The 17,129-nt window shown below is 42.3% G+C and overlaps 1 protein-coding gene across 1 annotated transcript in view; it reads right to left on the bottom strand.

Moving 5' to 3' along the window:
* Positions 1-17,129, bottom strand: part of SERGEF (secretion regulating guanine nucleotide exchange factor) — a 257,144-nt gene extending 240,015 nt beyond the window's left edge. Inside the window, exons 1-7 of the mRNA XM_077818328.1 lie at positions 16,849-17,129; positions 9,606-9,744; positions 8,786-8,941; positions 8,093-8,187; positions 5,774-5,834; positions 4,321-4,434; positions 2,473-2,535 (exon numbers count right to left, since the gene is read on the bottom strand). Of these exons, the coding sequence (XP_077674454.1) occupies positions 2,473-2,535; positions 4,321-4,434; positions 5,774-5,834; positions 8,093-8,187; positions 8,786-8,941; positions 9,606-9,744; positions 16,849-16,878 (658 nt within the window). The 5' untranslated portion in view covers positions 16,879-17,129. The remainder of the gene's footprint in view (positions 1-2,472; positions 2,536-4,320; positions 4,435-5,773; positions 5,835-8,092; positions 8,188-8,785; positions 8,942-9,605; positions 9,745-16,848) is intronic.

Raw genomic sequence — 17,129 nt, 5'->3', positions numbered from 1 at the left:
TTTATACTCCTCTACACACACACACACACGCACACACACCCTGGATTGTAAACAATAAAAGTAGCCATAAGGGTCCTCAACACATTTTCCTTTCCCAAGGCAGAAATAATAACTCCGCTCATGCCTCTCTCCACTACAAGGACATCGACTACCATTGAAATAGATTGGTGGATAATTACTATTTTTTCTCTATTTGTTTAATAAAATAATTGCATATACACACACCACAAAATCACAATGCAAGCTGGGGTGTGAATCTGACCCACATTACCCTGCCACTGAATAACTGTCCACGTAGACCTTGCTGACACGCATTAACAATTTTTTGAATTTAGTATTCTTTGAAATGGGACTAATCAAAGCACATTAACGAACTGTTAAGAGAAACAATGAATGCCAAAACAGAATTTTTTAGGTTTTCTAAAGGACTCTGTCATTTTTTTCAATTAAAAAGGGGGAGGGGGAGAAAATCAAGTAATTGACTCTTGTATTTGCCTAGAATTCCTCCCCAGAAAAAAGGAAATCTTCTTTTCCCCTGAGAAGTTATATGGCAGAAACAGCTAATTTCAAGGAAAGAAAAAAAGTTAAGTTTTTCTAAGGCTATAACCAACATAACATTTGTGTGGCTTACAATTTACTAAGGATGCTACAACAATCTACTTACCATTAGCCCCTTTTGTATATTTTAATGTGATCCCTGTAATTTGTACACACCCAAAGGCAGTACAGCATATGCCTATAGGCCATATAGTTGCTACTATATTGGATGTAAGTAGCAAGCTGAGCACTGAAGGAGTGAATTAACAGCTTCATCATCCTTTTTTTAAAATGTGCCATATGTTTTTGTAACAATCCTTTCTACAGTTCTGTAAAACTCTTTCAAATTAGAGGTGTTCCAAGTATCACCAACAGGTGGCAGGAGAGACTAAGCAGAAATGAAATATACAATAAACAGTGCCTCACATCCTTGTAAAAAACCCCTGCAGATTGTAGCTCACTTATAATTTAAAAACAAGTACTGTAGTACTTTGAGTCAAACAAACACCTTTAAAAGCTAACGCAGGAGGGAGAGAGACAGAAATTTTTTATTATTAAATAGCTTTGGATCCCTAGCATAAGGAGCTGTGGTCTTTTTGTAGCCAAAAAGGATTGCTTGCTTAATCAAAATCAAGAAAATAAAAACATGGAAGAATAATCCATTTGCTACTTAAATAAATTCACATGTCAGTTAGTCTGGTATATATTGATTTTCCCCAGAGTAGCCTATACTTAGGGATACCTCAGTCTGCATGTCTTAGAATTCAATAAAACTCACATTTTGCAACATTTCCCCACAAAATTATTGCTCTTTGTAAATTAGCCCAAGTAAATACACTGGTGCACAGTTTAGAGGATGCTAGAGATCCCAAACGTGTAGTTTTACTCAAGATTTCATGTCTTCAGAAAGATTAATACATTTTCCATGCCTCAAGATTATAAATCTATAGCATAAGAAGCAACCATCGTATGTGGGGTCAGGAAGGAATTTTCCCCTAGTCAGATTTGCAATGACCTTAGGATTTGTTTTTTTGGCCTTCCTGTGCAATGCAGGGTGCGGGTTGCATGCTAGGATCATCTGGATATATCTCACTCAATAAATTCCTTGCCATTGTGGGGGCCTCAGTCATTGGTGCACCTCAGTCCCTCCTGTACTCTGCCTGTGGCACACAACAGTTTAGTCTCCTGTTGGCTGTAAATCCTTTGGCCTAATTTTAGTTGTTGGGATCAGCGCGCAGGTAGGCTGGGTGGCGTGTGATATACAGGAGGTCAGACAAGACGATCTGATGATCGGTTCCGCCCTTAAAATTGATGGTACTATGAATCCTGTTTCCCTTCACGCAGAGCAATACTCTAGCTGTCTTTCCATGTAACATGCTGGTTCCTGTTTAGCAAGCACAGAAGAACTGACTGCAGAGTGCAAAAGGTAGTGTTTACAAAAGCGCCTGTATGATTTAGGAGAACACGTCCCACCAAGGTGCATTAATAAATCCCAGATTCTGCAACTCTTACTCACAACAGGTAACACCATGCGTCACAGAACAGCCTTGTAGAAATCAATGAAACTATTTGTGGAGTAAGTGTAAAAGAACCTGCCCCCAAATGACTGTCAAAAAATAGAGTTAAGTGGATTTATTTGCTTTGAACACTGTCTCCTCCCCAAAGAGATCCTAACCAGGGATGGGTGCTGGCTAGGATCTCTTTGGGAGGAGATGGTGTTCAAAGCAAATAAATCCACTTAACTCTGTTTTTTGATAATTTACTCTTTCAAACAAATGAATACCACTGAAGTTATAGCATGCTGTGCTGTGATCCCATCAGATTTTACAAACTAAAGCAGAGCCCAGCTAGAACAAAAATTAAGAGTCACAAATATCTAGCTTCTAAATACATTGCCCAAGCCTACTAATACGTACATATATACCTAGGGCCTACCTGTAAGTGACACTGAATGGCAGGAGCTGGCAGTGACTCTTTTCACCTTTACATCTTCCAGACCTAGGAAACATCAGTTCCATGGAATAAGTAGAGGCAAGACACAACTCTATGCCCAGATCCCTTGTAGTACAGAATAGAGCTATATTACTTCAGAAATTGCACCATAAGTGTATTATGTATTTTACATCAAAAGGTCTCAGCATATGGAACACAGATCCCAAGGAAGTCAGCATTATTTGTCCAGGGGATTGTGAACCTGTGTTCCCATTCCATACCACAGACACACTGCAAATGACTGTGCCAGTTCCTGAGAACATATTTAAAATGCGCTGCTGCTTATGTGTTTCTGTGATTAAGGGGAAATCCAGACCCCGAGCCCTGGTCATGCCAGTTCACACTGGAACACCAAGACCAGGTGTGTCAAGGTTCCTCCCCCACTCTGAACTCTAGGGTACAGATGTGGGGACCTGCATGAAAAACCTCCTAAGCTTATCTTTACCAGCTTAGGTCAAAACTTCCCCAAGGTACAAAATATTCCACCCGTCGTCCTTGGATTGGCCGCTACCACCACCAAACTAATACTGGTTACTGGGGAAGAGCTGTTTGGACGCGTCTTTCCCCCAAAAATACTTCCCAAAACCTTGCACCCCACTTCCTGGACAAGGTTTGGTAAAAAGCCTCACCAATTTGCCTAGGTGACTACAGACCCAGACCCTTGGATCTTAAGAACAATGAACAATCCTCCCAACACTTGCACTCCCCCTTTCCTGGGAAATGTTGGATAAAAAGCCTCACCAATTTGCATAGGTGACCACAGACCCAAACCCTTGGATCTGAGAACAATGAAAAAGCATTCAGTTTTCTTACAAGAAGACTTTTAATAAAAATAGAAGTAAATAGAAATAAAGAAATCCCCCCTGTAAAATCAGGATGGTAGATATCTTACAGGGTAATTAGATTCAAAAACATAGAGAACCCCTCTAGGCAAAACCTTAAGTTACAAAAAAGATACACAGACAGAAATAGTTATTCTATTCAGCACAATTCTTTTCTCAGCCATTTAAAGAAATCATAATCTAACACATACCTAGCTAGATTACTTACTAAAAGTTCTAAGACTCCATTCCTGGTCTATCCCCAGCAGAAACCAGCATATAGACAGACACACAGACCCTTTGTTTCTCTCCCTCCTCCCAGCTTTTGAAAGTATCTTGTCTCCTCATTGGTCATTTTGGTCAGGTGCCAGTGAGGTTACCTTTAGCTTCTTAACCCTTTACAGGTGAGAGGAGCTTTCCCCTGGCCAGGAGGGATTTCAAAGGGGTTTACCCTTCCCTTTATATTTATGACAAGGTGTTAAAGAGATACGCTTGGGAACACAGAGGGGAAACCTATCTGCAAGCCACAGCACATCTGCAGAGCCACTCCATGGAGGTTAACATGGCCACTCGCATCCCTGTAATCTGAGAAAGACAGGAGGGTCCATGGAGTGTCGAAGTCCCACTCCCAGCATATCAGCCCACCCATGTTCCAGCCCCTCCATGGTGCCACAGAACACAACTCCCTTACATCCACATCCCCTCTTTGCACACAGCAGCTGCACTAATTCCCACCGTGACCATGCAGGAGGGGGTCTGGATTTGCCCCTTACCCAGCATCAATGAATCCATTACTTCTGTAATGACCTTCTGTAATGCATCTGAATCACTGCAAAATTATGGGAAGCGTAGATAACACACCAGGGGGGTTAAAGAAAAGGTGCATTGTTTGTATATATGTACATGGTTTATATATTACTGTTCCCAGTGCTACTGTCTTTACAAAGAAAAAGTGTGATTCTTTAGTTACCTGTTACTTTACAAGGTTCTTTTGCCGTCAAGAAGGATGGGATCATTTTCCCTTGGCTTGCCCGGTTTGCCCAAGAAGCCATGCCTGTTCCCCACTGGAACACCATGCCACTTTCTTCTCAGTGCAGGCATACAAAGGGAAATTAAAACACAACAATTACTGACAAATTCAGTTGACTGGCTTTTCTCTTGTTAACTAATTTCAAAAGAGTGTTTGCTTGGCTTAGTTTATATTGGTGTTAATTAAAAAAGTTATCTATAACGAATACTACTTTCCACTTATACAACCCTTTTCATCCCAAACACACTTTACACACATTGAATGAATCCTGACAAGGCCTCCAAGAGACAGGTGGTTATTACTCTCCTTTTATAAATGGAGAAACCTGAACCAAAGAGGGGTATGTGTCTTGCTCCAAATCCCTGAGGGCTACATTGTGCAGTTGCTCAAGACTCACGGTAAGGAGAACTGCGTATTTGCACTGCCTCAAGAGAGGATATGGGACCGAACTGTGATTCAAAGAATCACAATTAAGTCCCACAATTCAGCCTCCAGTGGAGAAATAAATTCTGCCACCCCTTTACCTGGCACAGCTTACTACACTCTCCATGACAACTCAGCTGTGCTGGCCGACATGCTGGGAAGCAGTAAAGGAGTAACAACCCCACAGAGGCTGATTTCCCTGCTACACTGTGACCTAACCTCTTATACCCAGTAGTCCTCTGCTCAGACTCCTATGGCTGATCATAATTTAGCCCAGAGGATACAAGTATCCAGATCTGGATTATAATTGAGAATTGTGGTCAGAACTCGGGGGTGTTTGATTCCTAGTTCTTTTTCCAACCACTAGACTACACGTTTCTTCCAATCTCTATCTCAGCCCTTTACCCCTTCATCCAATACCCAACTGTCTGGAACTCATATGCAAGTAACAACAAGAAAGCAATGTGCTGACTGTTGATTGCAGCAAAACCCTGCCAAATCCATAGAATGTCTGTGGAAGACTCCCCATCAAGCCTTGGAGAATTCTGAAAACAGATAGCAGAAAAAGGCCTGAAAGTTCATACAAACTATGACCCGCCACGATAGAGCACTGCTGATAGTAGGAGACCCAAGAAGTCATTAAGGGACAAATTTTCAAAGCTATTTAGGCACCTAAATAGCTTTGAAAATCTGTCCCTGTGCTCTTGGACAGTCTTCTTTCAGCACCATTTTTTAGAAAGAGGTGTTTCTAGTATATTCATTATCATGTTCTTGCCTAACATGCCTGCCCTTAACTTGGACAGGATTTTTCAGCTGTCATTTTCCTATGGCTTCTGTAGCGAATAGGAATAAAATCATAAATCCTTTCCCTCCCCTGCCTTCTTTTTTAATGTAAGCTATTAGACATCTCACATACTAAAAGTACTATTAGTTTCTAACTGAAATGTTAAATTTATGATGGCATATTCACCTGTAGCAGCAAGAGCATGTCTGAGTCCTGCAGCAACATTCACCACCTTCTCTGTGAGGGACTATTCAAACATAAGAAAAAATCATTTTTGCATTTTACACCTCTCAGAGGGAAACACATTTTATCAATGCAAATGCAAGAAAATGGTATCACATTTACAGACTATATGTCACAGAGTTCAGCACAAAGATATTTATTTTAGAATATATTTCAGTCTCATTTCAAAACAGCCTTGGGAATTTCTTAAGAAAACCAAACAAAGCTTCCAGAAGTGCAATAGTACAGCAGACCCTGTCTTTAGGTATGAACTTTGAATTAAACTGTATTATAACACTTATGCACAGAGGGACCAAATTAAGGTTGCATGGGATGCCTTAATTCTGGCATTTCCTAATTTGAGGGCTTGATTTTGCAAACTTAACATTCTTTTAACATAGTTTTGTGAGTGTAATATTGATATAAAAGAAATGGCAGCGAACATGAGCATTTAATGTAACACAAGTAGTACTTACAAAACACCGCTCAAGTGGTTTATTAAATTAGTAATTGACAGATCTATACCAGCTGTGTAAAACCCCACCAGAAAATACTGTAGATGCAGAATGAGCCTGCATTGTCAGGGTGGGAGACTATAATTATCAGTAGTAATGCAGCACCTTCCAAGGATGGTAGGTGATGTACAAAAATAAGGCATGACACAGTCCATGTGCCCAAGAGGCCTAGATAACTTTACAGGTCTTTCTCTCGTTTCTATAACCATGCTGACCCTGAATTTAAAAAAAGCAACAGACAGGTTTTGGCACTGGCAATGAGACTGGTAATCCTAACCAAAGAACCAGAAAGGACTTTGTCGTTTCTGAAGCTTTACAGACCAGGAGTTCTCTCCAATACAACAGAAATGGGAATTTATTTGGAGAGGAGAGAGTTTCATTAATGTTCTAAAAATCGAAACCAAAGTGTAAATAGGGATTAATTAGAAGGAGAGAATAGTGCTGCCATGAGGAATTCATTCACACTGCTGGGTTCATAGCCAACAGTAGGAAAGCTGCTCTGAGGATACATAAGTCTCAGTAGCTATTTCTTATAAGATTTTTAAAGCAATTACTTCAGACACAGATTCTGATACCCTTATTCATGCTGAGTTGTGCCTTACCCCATAAGTACTCCCATTGACTGCAATGATGACTATCTGTGGAGTACGGTATTATTCAGCACAGGCTGGGGTTTAAGAGTCTGCCCCTCAGTGCTTATGAGTGCAAGAGACAGACCAATAAGAAATGGGTTTCCCTAATCTCCAAACATATTTCTTTTGAAATTGATATGGTTTGATAAACGTTTGGAGGTTAAATGAGGACAATACTAATGTATTTTTCACTTCGTTTAAAATTCTTTTTTTAACTGCTGTTTATAATGTCAAAGAATATGCATCTAAAATCCATAAAATTTTAATTTCCCCGCACACACACTAGTTTCTTATTGTAGGGATGATCAAAAGTGCTGATTTCTCACACTGATTTTTCCTATGAAAAATAAAATTTTAGGAATGGATTCTGCAACCTTTGCTAAAAGATCTTTCCACATATTATGTTGCACTGCTAAGTTATAAATGAAGAAGCACAAAACCAAAGAATTGGCATTTATATAGCATGTGCCAGCAGAAGGAACTCAACTGAACAAAACCTTTCCTACAGTAGGCATCCCAAAACACAGCTGTTTGCATTGAAATCAGCTGTGTTTTTTAACAAGTTCTCCTTTGATCCTTTGAATTTTTAAACATAAAGCCCTAAGAAACTAAATAAAGTTTAAGATCAGTGGAAATCCTTTCCTTCTTTCCTCAAATGTGTACTGAAACATTTCTAACACCTTATAAGCCCTGAGTCAGAGCCTCAGATGGGGAAAATCAACATAACTCCTTTGACTTCAGTCAGTTTACAACATCTGAGGATTTGGCCCATTGTTTGGTTGACCGTGGCTATTAAAATGTGTGTGGATGAAATTTTATGTCCTTTTCCAAAATGTACCATTTTCCTCTAGTAAAAGTTGGCACCTTCTTCATTTAAAACACACACACACCACCACACAGACCCTTAACTTCCTAAAGTGCTGACTTTCTAATGTCTATAGTATTCACTCTCTTAAAGTGCCTAATCCTGGCTATTTATCATTCACACAAGTAATTCTCTTCTCTTTAATGAGTCCAAGGGCTTGATCCAAAACTCACTGAAATCCATTGGAGTCTTTCCACTGATTTTAGTGATTTTGTCTGGGGCGCTGAAAACAGGACCAGATCTGTGGAGGACAACTTTGTTGAGTCTTTACCTCAATCTTTTGTGGAATCAAGCATCCTCCTGAAGTTTGAGGGACTCCTAGTTGTCCAAAAGAGTTAGACCCACAGGATAAAACTTGGCCATTTCCTGCAACGTAATACAGCCTTGTTGGAGCAGTGCAACTCATAACATTATACCTTAGGGTACATTTATGGTTATAAGCAAGATACCATAACACATCGTTAAAAGAACTATATGCCAGATACCACAGCACAGCATATAAAGAACTGAACGGTCCCTTTTCCAAAAGCTCAAGGGCTTGTGGTCTTATAAACCATATTCAGTAAAGGTCTAAAGATAACTGAAGAGTGAGTGTGCGGAACATTCAGCAATTCCACTTGCAAAGCAAATAGCATAAAACCTCTGAGCACTCAGGCTTTGTATAGACCATGCTACGACAGAGCTCTGTGCTTCTACTGTATGTCATAATATTTCTCCAGGCCCTAGTGGGAGACAGTATGGCCTAGTGCACAGAGCACTGGACTGGGAGACCTGAATTCAATTCCTGGCTCTGCTCTTGGCCTGATGGGTGACCTTGGGCAAGCCATTACACTGCCCTGAGTCTCAGTTTCCCCATCTGTAAAATGGAGATAATGATATTGACTTCTTTTGTAAAGCACTTTCAGGTATGCTGATGAAAGCACTATATAAGAGGTAGGTATTATTATTAGTGAGATGGACTTACCTGTAAGTATGATTGTAAAATCCCAACCACAGGCAACTTGTATCACACAAACACTAGACAGTGCAGTGCATGAAGTAAAACACAGGACATCCTCAGTGTGATTGAGTCCCAATTGTCCTCCTTTGTTTTGGCCACATACAAAGAGTTCTCCTGCACCTGCAAAATAAAACCACTGTCACAGTCATAACACAGGCAAAATAGAATCATACACACATTGTGATCCTGTGATAAATTAGCACTGCATGCATAGGCCTTGTCTTCTCAAGATAAAATTATATATCTTTAACGAATTAAAAATACACTTTTCTTTATTGTATAGACACAGCCATGGAGAATGTGACTGCCAAGGGAGATGATTCTAACATTAACATTGCTCCCCCTCAGTGTTTCAGAGGGAAGTCTTTCATCCCATTCACTTTCTCCTTCATAACCTTCCTATTTCCTAAGCAGCCATTATTTATGGTAGAACTTTCCAATCAGGGGTTTGGACACCACTTAAGGTAAAGTGAAATATCCTCTCTTCCCCCCAAAGTAATGAACCCTCTTGCATACTAAGCGGGTAGAACAGGCTAAGAAATAATTATCACATAATCATAAAATGACCATTAGAGGCAACTGAAATAATATAACTCCCCTTCAAAACAATTCAATTCATTGGCAGCAAATAACTTTTCCACTTTGCAATTACAGATTGGCAATTGCTAGAAACTGCAATCCACACATAGGTGGCAGCACAGCGCTGGGAGAGGCCCAGCAAGAAGCTTCTCATTCAGAAACATGCCAGCCCTTGCATTACATATGTCATGTGAATGTCCGTTACCAGTAATAACTGCAGAGTGTCCTCCTCCTCCAGCAATGCTCTTAATGTTTTGATGTTTGCAGGAAAAATCTTTCAGAGACTGGGGCAACAGCACATCGTCTTTATGACCAAGGCCGAGCTGCCCATAGCTGTTTGCACCCTTTAAACACACACAGAAAAATAAAAATATGAGAGAGCTTTATTGATAAAGCAATTTATTAGCCTTTAATTAGAAATGGGTTTATTTAGGGTTTGCAAAAACTCAACTTGTCTGTATTTTGTTATGCAGAACCTAGAACACAGACACCTTGGATCTTAGGCCCATTATATGCAAACCCTTTAAAAATTACTGAGCAGGCATCAGATAGTGCAAGTTCAACATGCCTCTGCCATTAAACAGCAGCCAATTTTATCCACTAGTGCTTAAGAATTCACAAGATTGCGGTGAAGCTGAAAGAGATGAATACTGCATGTATAATATCATACAGTTTAAGAGCTGTATTTTATTCAAAGAGCAGCAGGTCCATTTAAGCACTTTGCAAAGGTTGTTGGCACCTCCATCTTTAAATCTTGCACTCTTACATGAATTTTGTTGAGGAAATTTTTAAAAAAAGGAGGGGAGTACTGATTACGAGTAAAGAGGTGGTATTACCACTGTACATACAGTATTTGTGAGACCATTCCTGGAATATTCTGTCCGGTTCTGCTGTCCACTCTTTAAAAAGGACGTTGACAAATTGAAAAGGGTTCAGAAAAGCCGTACAAGAAGGATTTTAGGTCTGGAAAACCTGCATTTACAGTGAGAGACTAAAGATCAATAGAGCCCTGCAAATCTGCAGCTATCCACTTTGTATCTGTGGATGGGGATATCCACAGACCATGTTTGCAGATCACGGATGGATGCAGATCCAAATTTTATATCTAGAGCCCTGCAAATCTGCGGATATCTGCTTCATATCATGTTTGCGATTGCAGATCAGATGCAGATACAAATTTTGTATCCGCCCAGGGCTCTAACGATCGATCTATTTTGTTTATTCAAGACAGGGTTAAGAGGTGACTCGATCATAGTCTGTAAGTATCTACATGCATCCGATGAAGTGAGCTGTAGCTCACGAAAGCTTATGCTCTAATAAATTTGTTAGTCTCTAAGGTTACTCCTTTTCTTTTTACGGATACAGACTAACACGGCTGCTACTCTGATATATGGGGACAATATTTCTGAAGTAGAAGTTCTTTAATCTAGCAGACAAAGGCATAACACGATCCAATAGCTGGAAGGTAAAGCTACACAAATTCAGATTAAAATTTGCAAGATGCAATATTTTCACAGTAGTTACGTAACTGATGCAGGAATCATTTGGTGAAATTCTATGTCCTGCATTATGCAATTACATGATGGTCCCATCTGGTTTTAAAATATATTAGTTTAATTTTTCTCCACTGTAGCCCGAAATATTATTAGAAGCAGATTATAATTTCCTAAGAATATTTGCACTGTAAACTAGAAGCCTGAGTGAGCAAATGGATTGAGACAAAGTGGCAATTGTTGTATTGCGCATAATATTTAGAAGATGCATGGCAATGCCTACAGTATGCATGTAAAACTGTAGCAGATACACATACAACCTGTTATAAACCACAAACATATGGATTAAAGTTACTATGTAAAAGTGTAAGAGACTGCATTAATAAACTACTAGGTATTAAAGAATATAAAAATGTGAAGTGCCTAACTGCTGGCATACAAATGCAGGATTCTCCATAACTAGCACTCATATAAAAAATATTTGCAATTGTGATCAATACAGAATACATATTTATCACAGCAATCGCTACATCTGCCATGATGTATCTTAAGCAAGGGAACGCCTGTTTTTAGAGAAATATCGTAGGTAATGCAGAATGTTTTACTGTACAGTATAGGGACTGATTTTCAGAGCTGCTGAGCAAGGTTTATACTACATTTTAAATCATGGGAAAGTTTCAGTTCACAACTTGAGATGCAGAAAAATAAGGCAGTCAGCATCACTGATGCAGTCCATAAAGCTGTGGGCAGTCAATTAAGTACTTATGTTGCCCTCAATACCATAGTTACTGAGCGCCTCACTCCCCTTCCTGAATTTTAGTCTCACATCATCCCTGTCAGGTAAAAAGTATTATCCCCATTTTACAAATGCAGAACTGAGGCAAAAAACAGATTAAGTGATCTGCTCAAGATCACATGACAAGTCTGCGGCTAAGCCAGAAACTGAATCTAGGTCTCCTGAGTCCCAGTCCAGTGCTCCAGCCATTACTAAACCATCCTTCCCACCATGCAGTATCAAATCAATTCCAGTGCAGCTTCTCATTCAAACAACATGGACTGCCATAAGGAAAACTATGAATGGTCTGCACTGTGATACCATACATAGTATAAATGGCCACCGCTCTCACTAATTTACCAAATAAGTCCCTAAGCAGAGACCGACTGTGAACATCTGGCTGATTATTTTAAAAAACAGCTATCCTATTTCTCTATGCCAAAATTTGCTTATTTTTTGCATGCATCTGTTTCCTTATCATACAAACCCTCAAACCACAGAGTGATACAAATGGCATAAGCTGTGTTCTTTTTATGGAGCCCTGGGCTTGTCAAATATTCCACAGAAAAGCTGTTGAATATTTTCAAATTCCTTTTTATAATTGTACAAATAAAATGTATCCCTGGCTAACTAAGAAAATTTGGCAAGATAATTTGAGGCACTTTGAGCCAAATTCACTACTGATGTATGCTAGCATAACTACGATGCTATTCATCGAATTGTGCCTCAAACATATCAGTGCTGAGTTTAGCCCAGTGTGCCTACAACTAAAGAATGTGTAAGGCTTGTTAGTGTTAAAATTATGCATGCAGTAATTATGCTAATAAATGTAACCGCCCACCACAAAGTTTTCATTAATGTAGATGCTCTCTCAGCATAATACCCACAAAATGAGGTAAGAAGCACATGCTGTCTCATTTGGAAGTTGGAACTGGTGAAATGGAAACACTTGTCTCTCATTAGTCAGCTCTTTCAACTCAGACAGGGCATAAAGAGAAGCTACTGGTATATTTATAAGCTAAAACCAAGCCAGCTAAATAAATAGCACAAAGTAATCACCAAAAATAAAATATGGGAAGTCTTAAAATGTCTTTGAGGATTCTCAGCAGCATGAATTGATAGTCAGATCAGCCAGACTCATGGACTGCTATCAACATCAGTGCCAACAGCACATTTCCTTGCCTTCCACAACATTCTTAGCAAACACCTGGTCCTGGGTGGTGTTGACCTCAGCCCAAAATTACTGCCCCCAAGCAGAAATTAATCATTATGATTTTTCACTGGCCCTTTTCCACCTCAAATCCCCTGCCTCATCTGGGTTCCTTCTCTCTCCCACACAGGTTATGGAGCACCTGATCTCTCTTAAAGAGAGATGGTATCAATAAGAAATTAATGTAGCAAATTTTAAGACTGTATCACAAAAGGGCACTTGGATGGAGAGGTCAAAGTTCATTTTAGGGATTTGGGCTGCACTCCATGGCCTACAATGAATGTGTGCATTACATTTCAAGATTCCAGCTCAACAGGAAGCTAGAAATTGGTGTTAATCACTCCATTATAAATAGTACATATAATATCAGATGGTTTGGGGATTTATCACTGCTCACTAATTGCACAACTCTTCTTGGAAGGAAACTCATATACACACTGCAAAGAGTATAGCACAATTAGATGATGAAAATAAAAGGGCAAGGTGAGATGGTAGGAAGAGAGAAGATGGATACCTTGGGCAGTTAGCAGCCTTCAGAATGGGGGGGAAAGGTTTCCAGTTGCCTGAGGTGCATATCTCCACTTACTCTTGCAAATTTGTATGATGACTATTTTTGACCAATATGGCTACTGCACACCAGAGTTTGTGGATGAGTATCAGAGCAGGTAGGGCCAACTATAGCTATCCACACCATGCCTCTGATGTCCCTTCATGCACCACAGCTGAAATCCTGGTCCCATTGAAGTCAATGGCAAAACTCCTCTTGACTTCAAAGGGGGAAACTTTCAGAGGAATTGGTGTCCACGAACCATGCAGATATTTGAGCAGAATGCAGACTGACAATCAGCAGCTATCATCTTTTTGCATATGGGTTGTGGCATGCATAGCCCATTGGCTCCCTCTTCCACTATGTAAAGGCCAAAGGCACAATGCACTACTAATGGATTATTTTTGTTGGATACCACCAGGTGACTGTATTATCATATGACACATTGCAACGATGCACTGCAGAGAGAGAGAATACATTTTCAGGTGTCCATTCCCAGAAACCTTTAAATAGGGTTCTGAACAGACATGCCAAATCCATAAAAAAAAAAAAACACAGAAATTGGGCTTGTTTTTGGCTTAACTGGCTTGTGAGTCACTTGTTAGCTAGTTTTTGGCTTGTAGCTTGTTGTTTTTTTTTTTTTTTTTTATCAGCTCCCAGCAAGTGGGGGCAAAGGGGGGAGAGAGTTGGGGTGCACGGCGGGCCCACCCCAGTCCCAGACTGCACCCATGGTGGATCTAGTCACATAGAGCGTTGGGGTTCTTAGGGATCGGCTTGTTTTGGCCTTGTTTTGAAATGGGATTAGCTTGATTTTTTTGGCTTATTGTGAAAGTCGGGGTGCTTACTTACCACGTAAAAGTTGGCAACTGTGGTTCTGAGCAGCAACCCCAATTTGGCCTTGAGTCGGTTAATTTCACTCTGCTAATGCTTAGCAAAGCTATAAAGTAGCAGAGCTGGCATAGGAGTGTCAGCAGTCTCCGGCAGACATCACATTCAGCTTACATTTATACAGTGATCTTCACAACAATAAGAAACAGAAATTTGATGTCTTTTTTAAATAAAAGCTTAAATTCTGCAGACACTGGTGGCATAAGACCGCACACTTGCCAGAGCAAACTCCTCTCTCAAACTCCCAGGAAGGATTTCTTTTCAAAAACTTTGGACAGTAGCAGTTCTCAAAATACACACAGCTGCTGAAATTCTGACTGCTGGGGGTGGGGGGGGTAGGGAAGGCATAATATAGAATCTTTCAGAAAATATATTTTATTTCTGAACTTTTTCAGATGGGATCAGAAAAGGGAGGATCACAAAGATATACATTAAAAAGGAAGCACAGAAGCACACAATCTGTTCTATGCGAAGATTAACAAGGTAGCTTCAGAAACAGAGAACTTAATACAACCGTTACAGCCTTTTGCTATTTATTTTTAGCACTTTTATTCAGTGTGGTATGTTTGTATAAGGGGATGCTTTGCTAGCACTCAACCATACAAATGGCAATGCCCATAATGTGTGCCCTAGAATTGCATCAGGAGTCGCAAAGGCGAACCCACAGAGTTCAACAATGCAACGCATAGCCATACTCACATTTAATGCAGGCAGCCTGAGGAGACCACTGGACCCAGTGTGCAATGTTCCCACTTGTTATAAATCTAGGCCTTGACCCTGCAATTGTGCACACGGGTGAACTGCTGTCCTTGTAAGGAGCCCTATCATAGGGGCTGGAACTAGGGGTGCTGCTGCACCCACTGGCTTGAAGTAGTAACAACCCCCCAAATACATGGTTTCTGCCTTCAGCACCCCTACTGCAAAAACAGTTTCAGCACCAGTGAGCCCCACTGATTTCACTTGGGCAGCAGCCTGCCCATGCACAAGGAGCGGCAGGCTGTGTCCACGCTATGCCCTGTAATCTTCTTGCATAATCTCTCTCTAGATCAGTGGTTCCCAAACTGGGGATCGTGAACCCCCGGAGGTTTGAAAAATGTTACAGGGGGTTCGCCAGAAAAATTTCACGAATGGCGGCCAGAGGTCCCCAGCCATTGGAGGCAGCAGGTGGGACCTGGTTGCAGGGCAGACAGCCCGAGCCCCAGGGAGAGTGGGGAAGGGCAGTTGGGGCTGGCAGCCTGAGCCCTGCCCCTGTGAGTGGGGGAGCCAGCCGCCCGAACCCCAGCGAGAGCAGGGCCGGGCAGTTGGGGCTGGCAGCCCAAACCCCGGCGGTCAGCGGGACCTGCAGCCCGAGCTCAGTGGAGCTCAGTTGACCGGGTCAGTCAACAGGGTCCAGCAGCAGGAGCCCCCTGGAGTGCAGAGAAAATTTAAACTTAAACCCCTGGAAATATTCATTTTTAGGAGGGGGTTCATGAGATTTCACAATTTAGTGAAAGGGGTTCGCAGGCTGTTAAAGTTTGGGAACCACTGCTCTATATTAAACACAACAGTGGCTGCAATCTGCTCAGTCCACTTTATGCAAGACAAAAAGAAGTACTTGTGGCACCTTAGAGACTAACAAATTTATTTGAGCATAAGCTTCATCAGAGGTAGCTCACAAAAGCTTACACTCAAATAAATTCGTTAGTCTCTAAGGTGCCACAAGTCCTCCGTTTCTTGTTGCGAATACAGACTAACACGGCTGCTACTCTGAAACCTGTCTTTATGCAAGACAGTGGCAGCTCAAAGGACTCCTGGAAAGTTAGCAGTTTTCCCCACCCCTCGGCTTTGCAGCCCCGGCTGCTACAAGACTCCAGCAATCCCCCATTCCTCAGACCTGCCACAGCGAGGCTCCCCAGGCAGTGTAAGGGCATGGGCTGGGCTGTCGATTTGCTGTGAGACGTCTGACAGATAAGAGAGCAGAAGGGGGTGAAGCCTATTTACACCGTTCTGCCGTGACACCCACGCGCTGCACCAGCCCCCGCTACTGCAAAGCGCGGCATTTGGGGCTCGCCGGCAGGGCTACTCCGCGCTCTGCCCAGCCCTGGGTGCGCGGCTAGCCCCCTTTCCACCACAGCCCCCGTCTCGAACGAATGGTGCAGGGGTCCCACCCCGGCCTGTGAGGGCCACGCCTGGGGCTTTGTGAGGGGGACCCATTGTCCCACCGGCAAAAGGCTCCGGAAATCACGGTCAAGGGGCATCTGCACGCGGCACAGCACGCAGCCCCCTGCAGGCACAGAGGGCTACAGTCCGGCTCCTACTGGTGCGGGGGGAGGCGGGGTCGGTCTTTGCTCTTGCAAAGGAGCCATAATTTTGTTTTAGGGAAGGGGAAATTGCTGGGGCAGGTACAAGTGCCGGGGGGTGAGAGAGAATGGGAGGAAAATACCTCCCCGGCCTCTGTTTCGTCTCTCCCTTTTCCCTGCACAGGCAGCAAACCAGCCCCCGGCAGTAGCCTCCCCTCCTCCGCTCAGGGCGCCCGCCCTGGAGGCACCGACCTACCCAAGCAAACAGCGCCCGCGCCGCCTCCATGGGCCCAACGCGGCGACCCCGCGCAGCCCGGCCCCTTCCCGCCTGAAGCCCCGCCTGCGCCGGGGCAGCGCTCGGGTGTAGAGGACGGGGCGGGGAGCTTGGCTGGGCTACAGGTAGCCGAGCGCTCGCTGCTTCTTTTCACCCAGGGCCACGCGTGCTGTGCGCGGCGCCTTGTCATTTCCGGAGCCAGCCTTCTCCGGGCAGGCCCGAGCTCTCCCCCGGGGGGACTTTTCCCCTCACGTACACATAGA

Source organism: Eretmochelys imbricata, chromosome 6 (genome assembly GCF_965152235.1).
Source record: "Eretmochelys imbricata isolate rEreImb1 chromosome 6, rEreImb1.hap1, whole genome shotgun sequence".
Classification (NCBI taxonomy): Eukaryota; Metazoa; Chordata; order Testudines; family Cheloniidae; genus Eretmochelys; species Eretmochelys imbricata.
The sequence above is the reverse complement of the archived record's forward strand: the minus strand, read 5'-3'. Positions and strand labels throughout refer to the sequence as shown.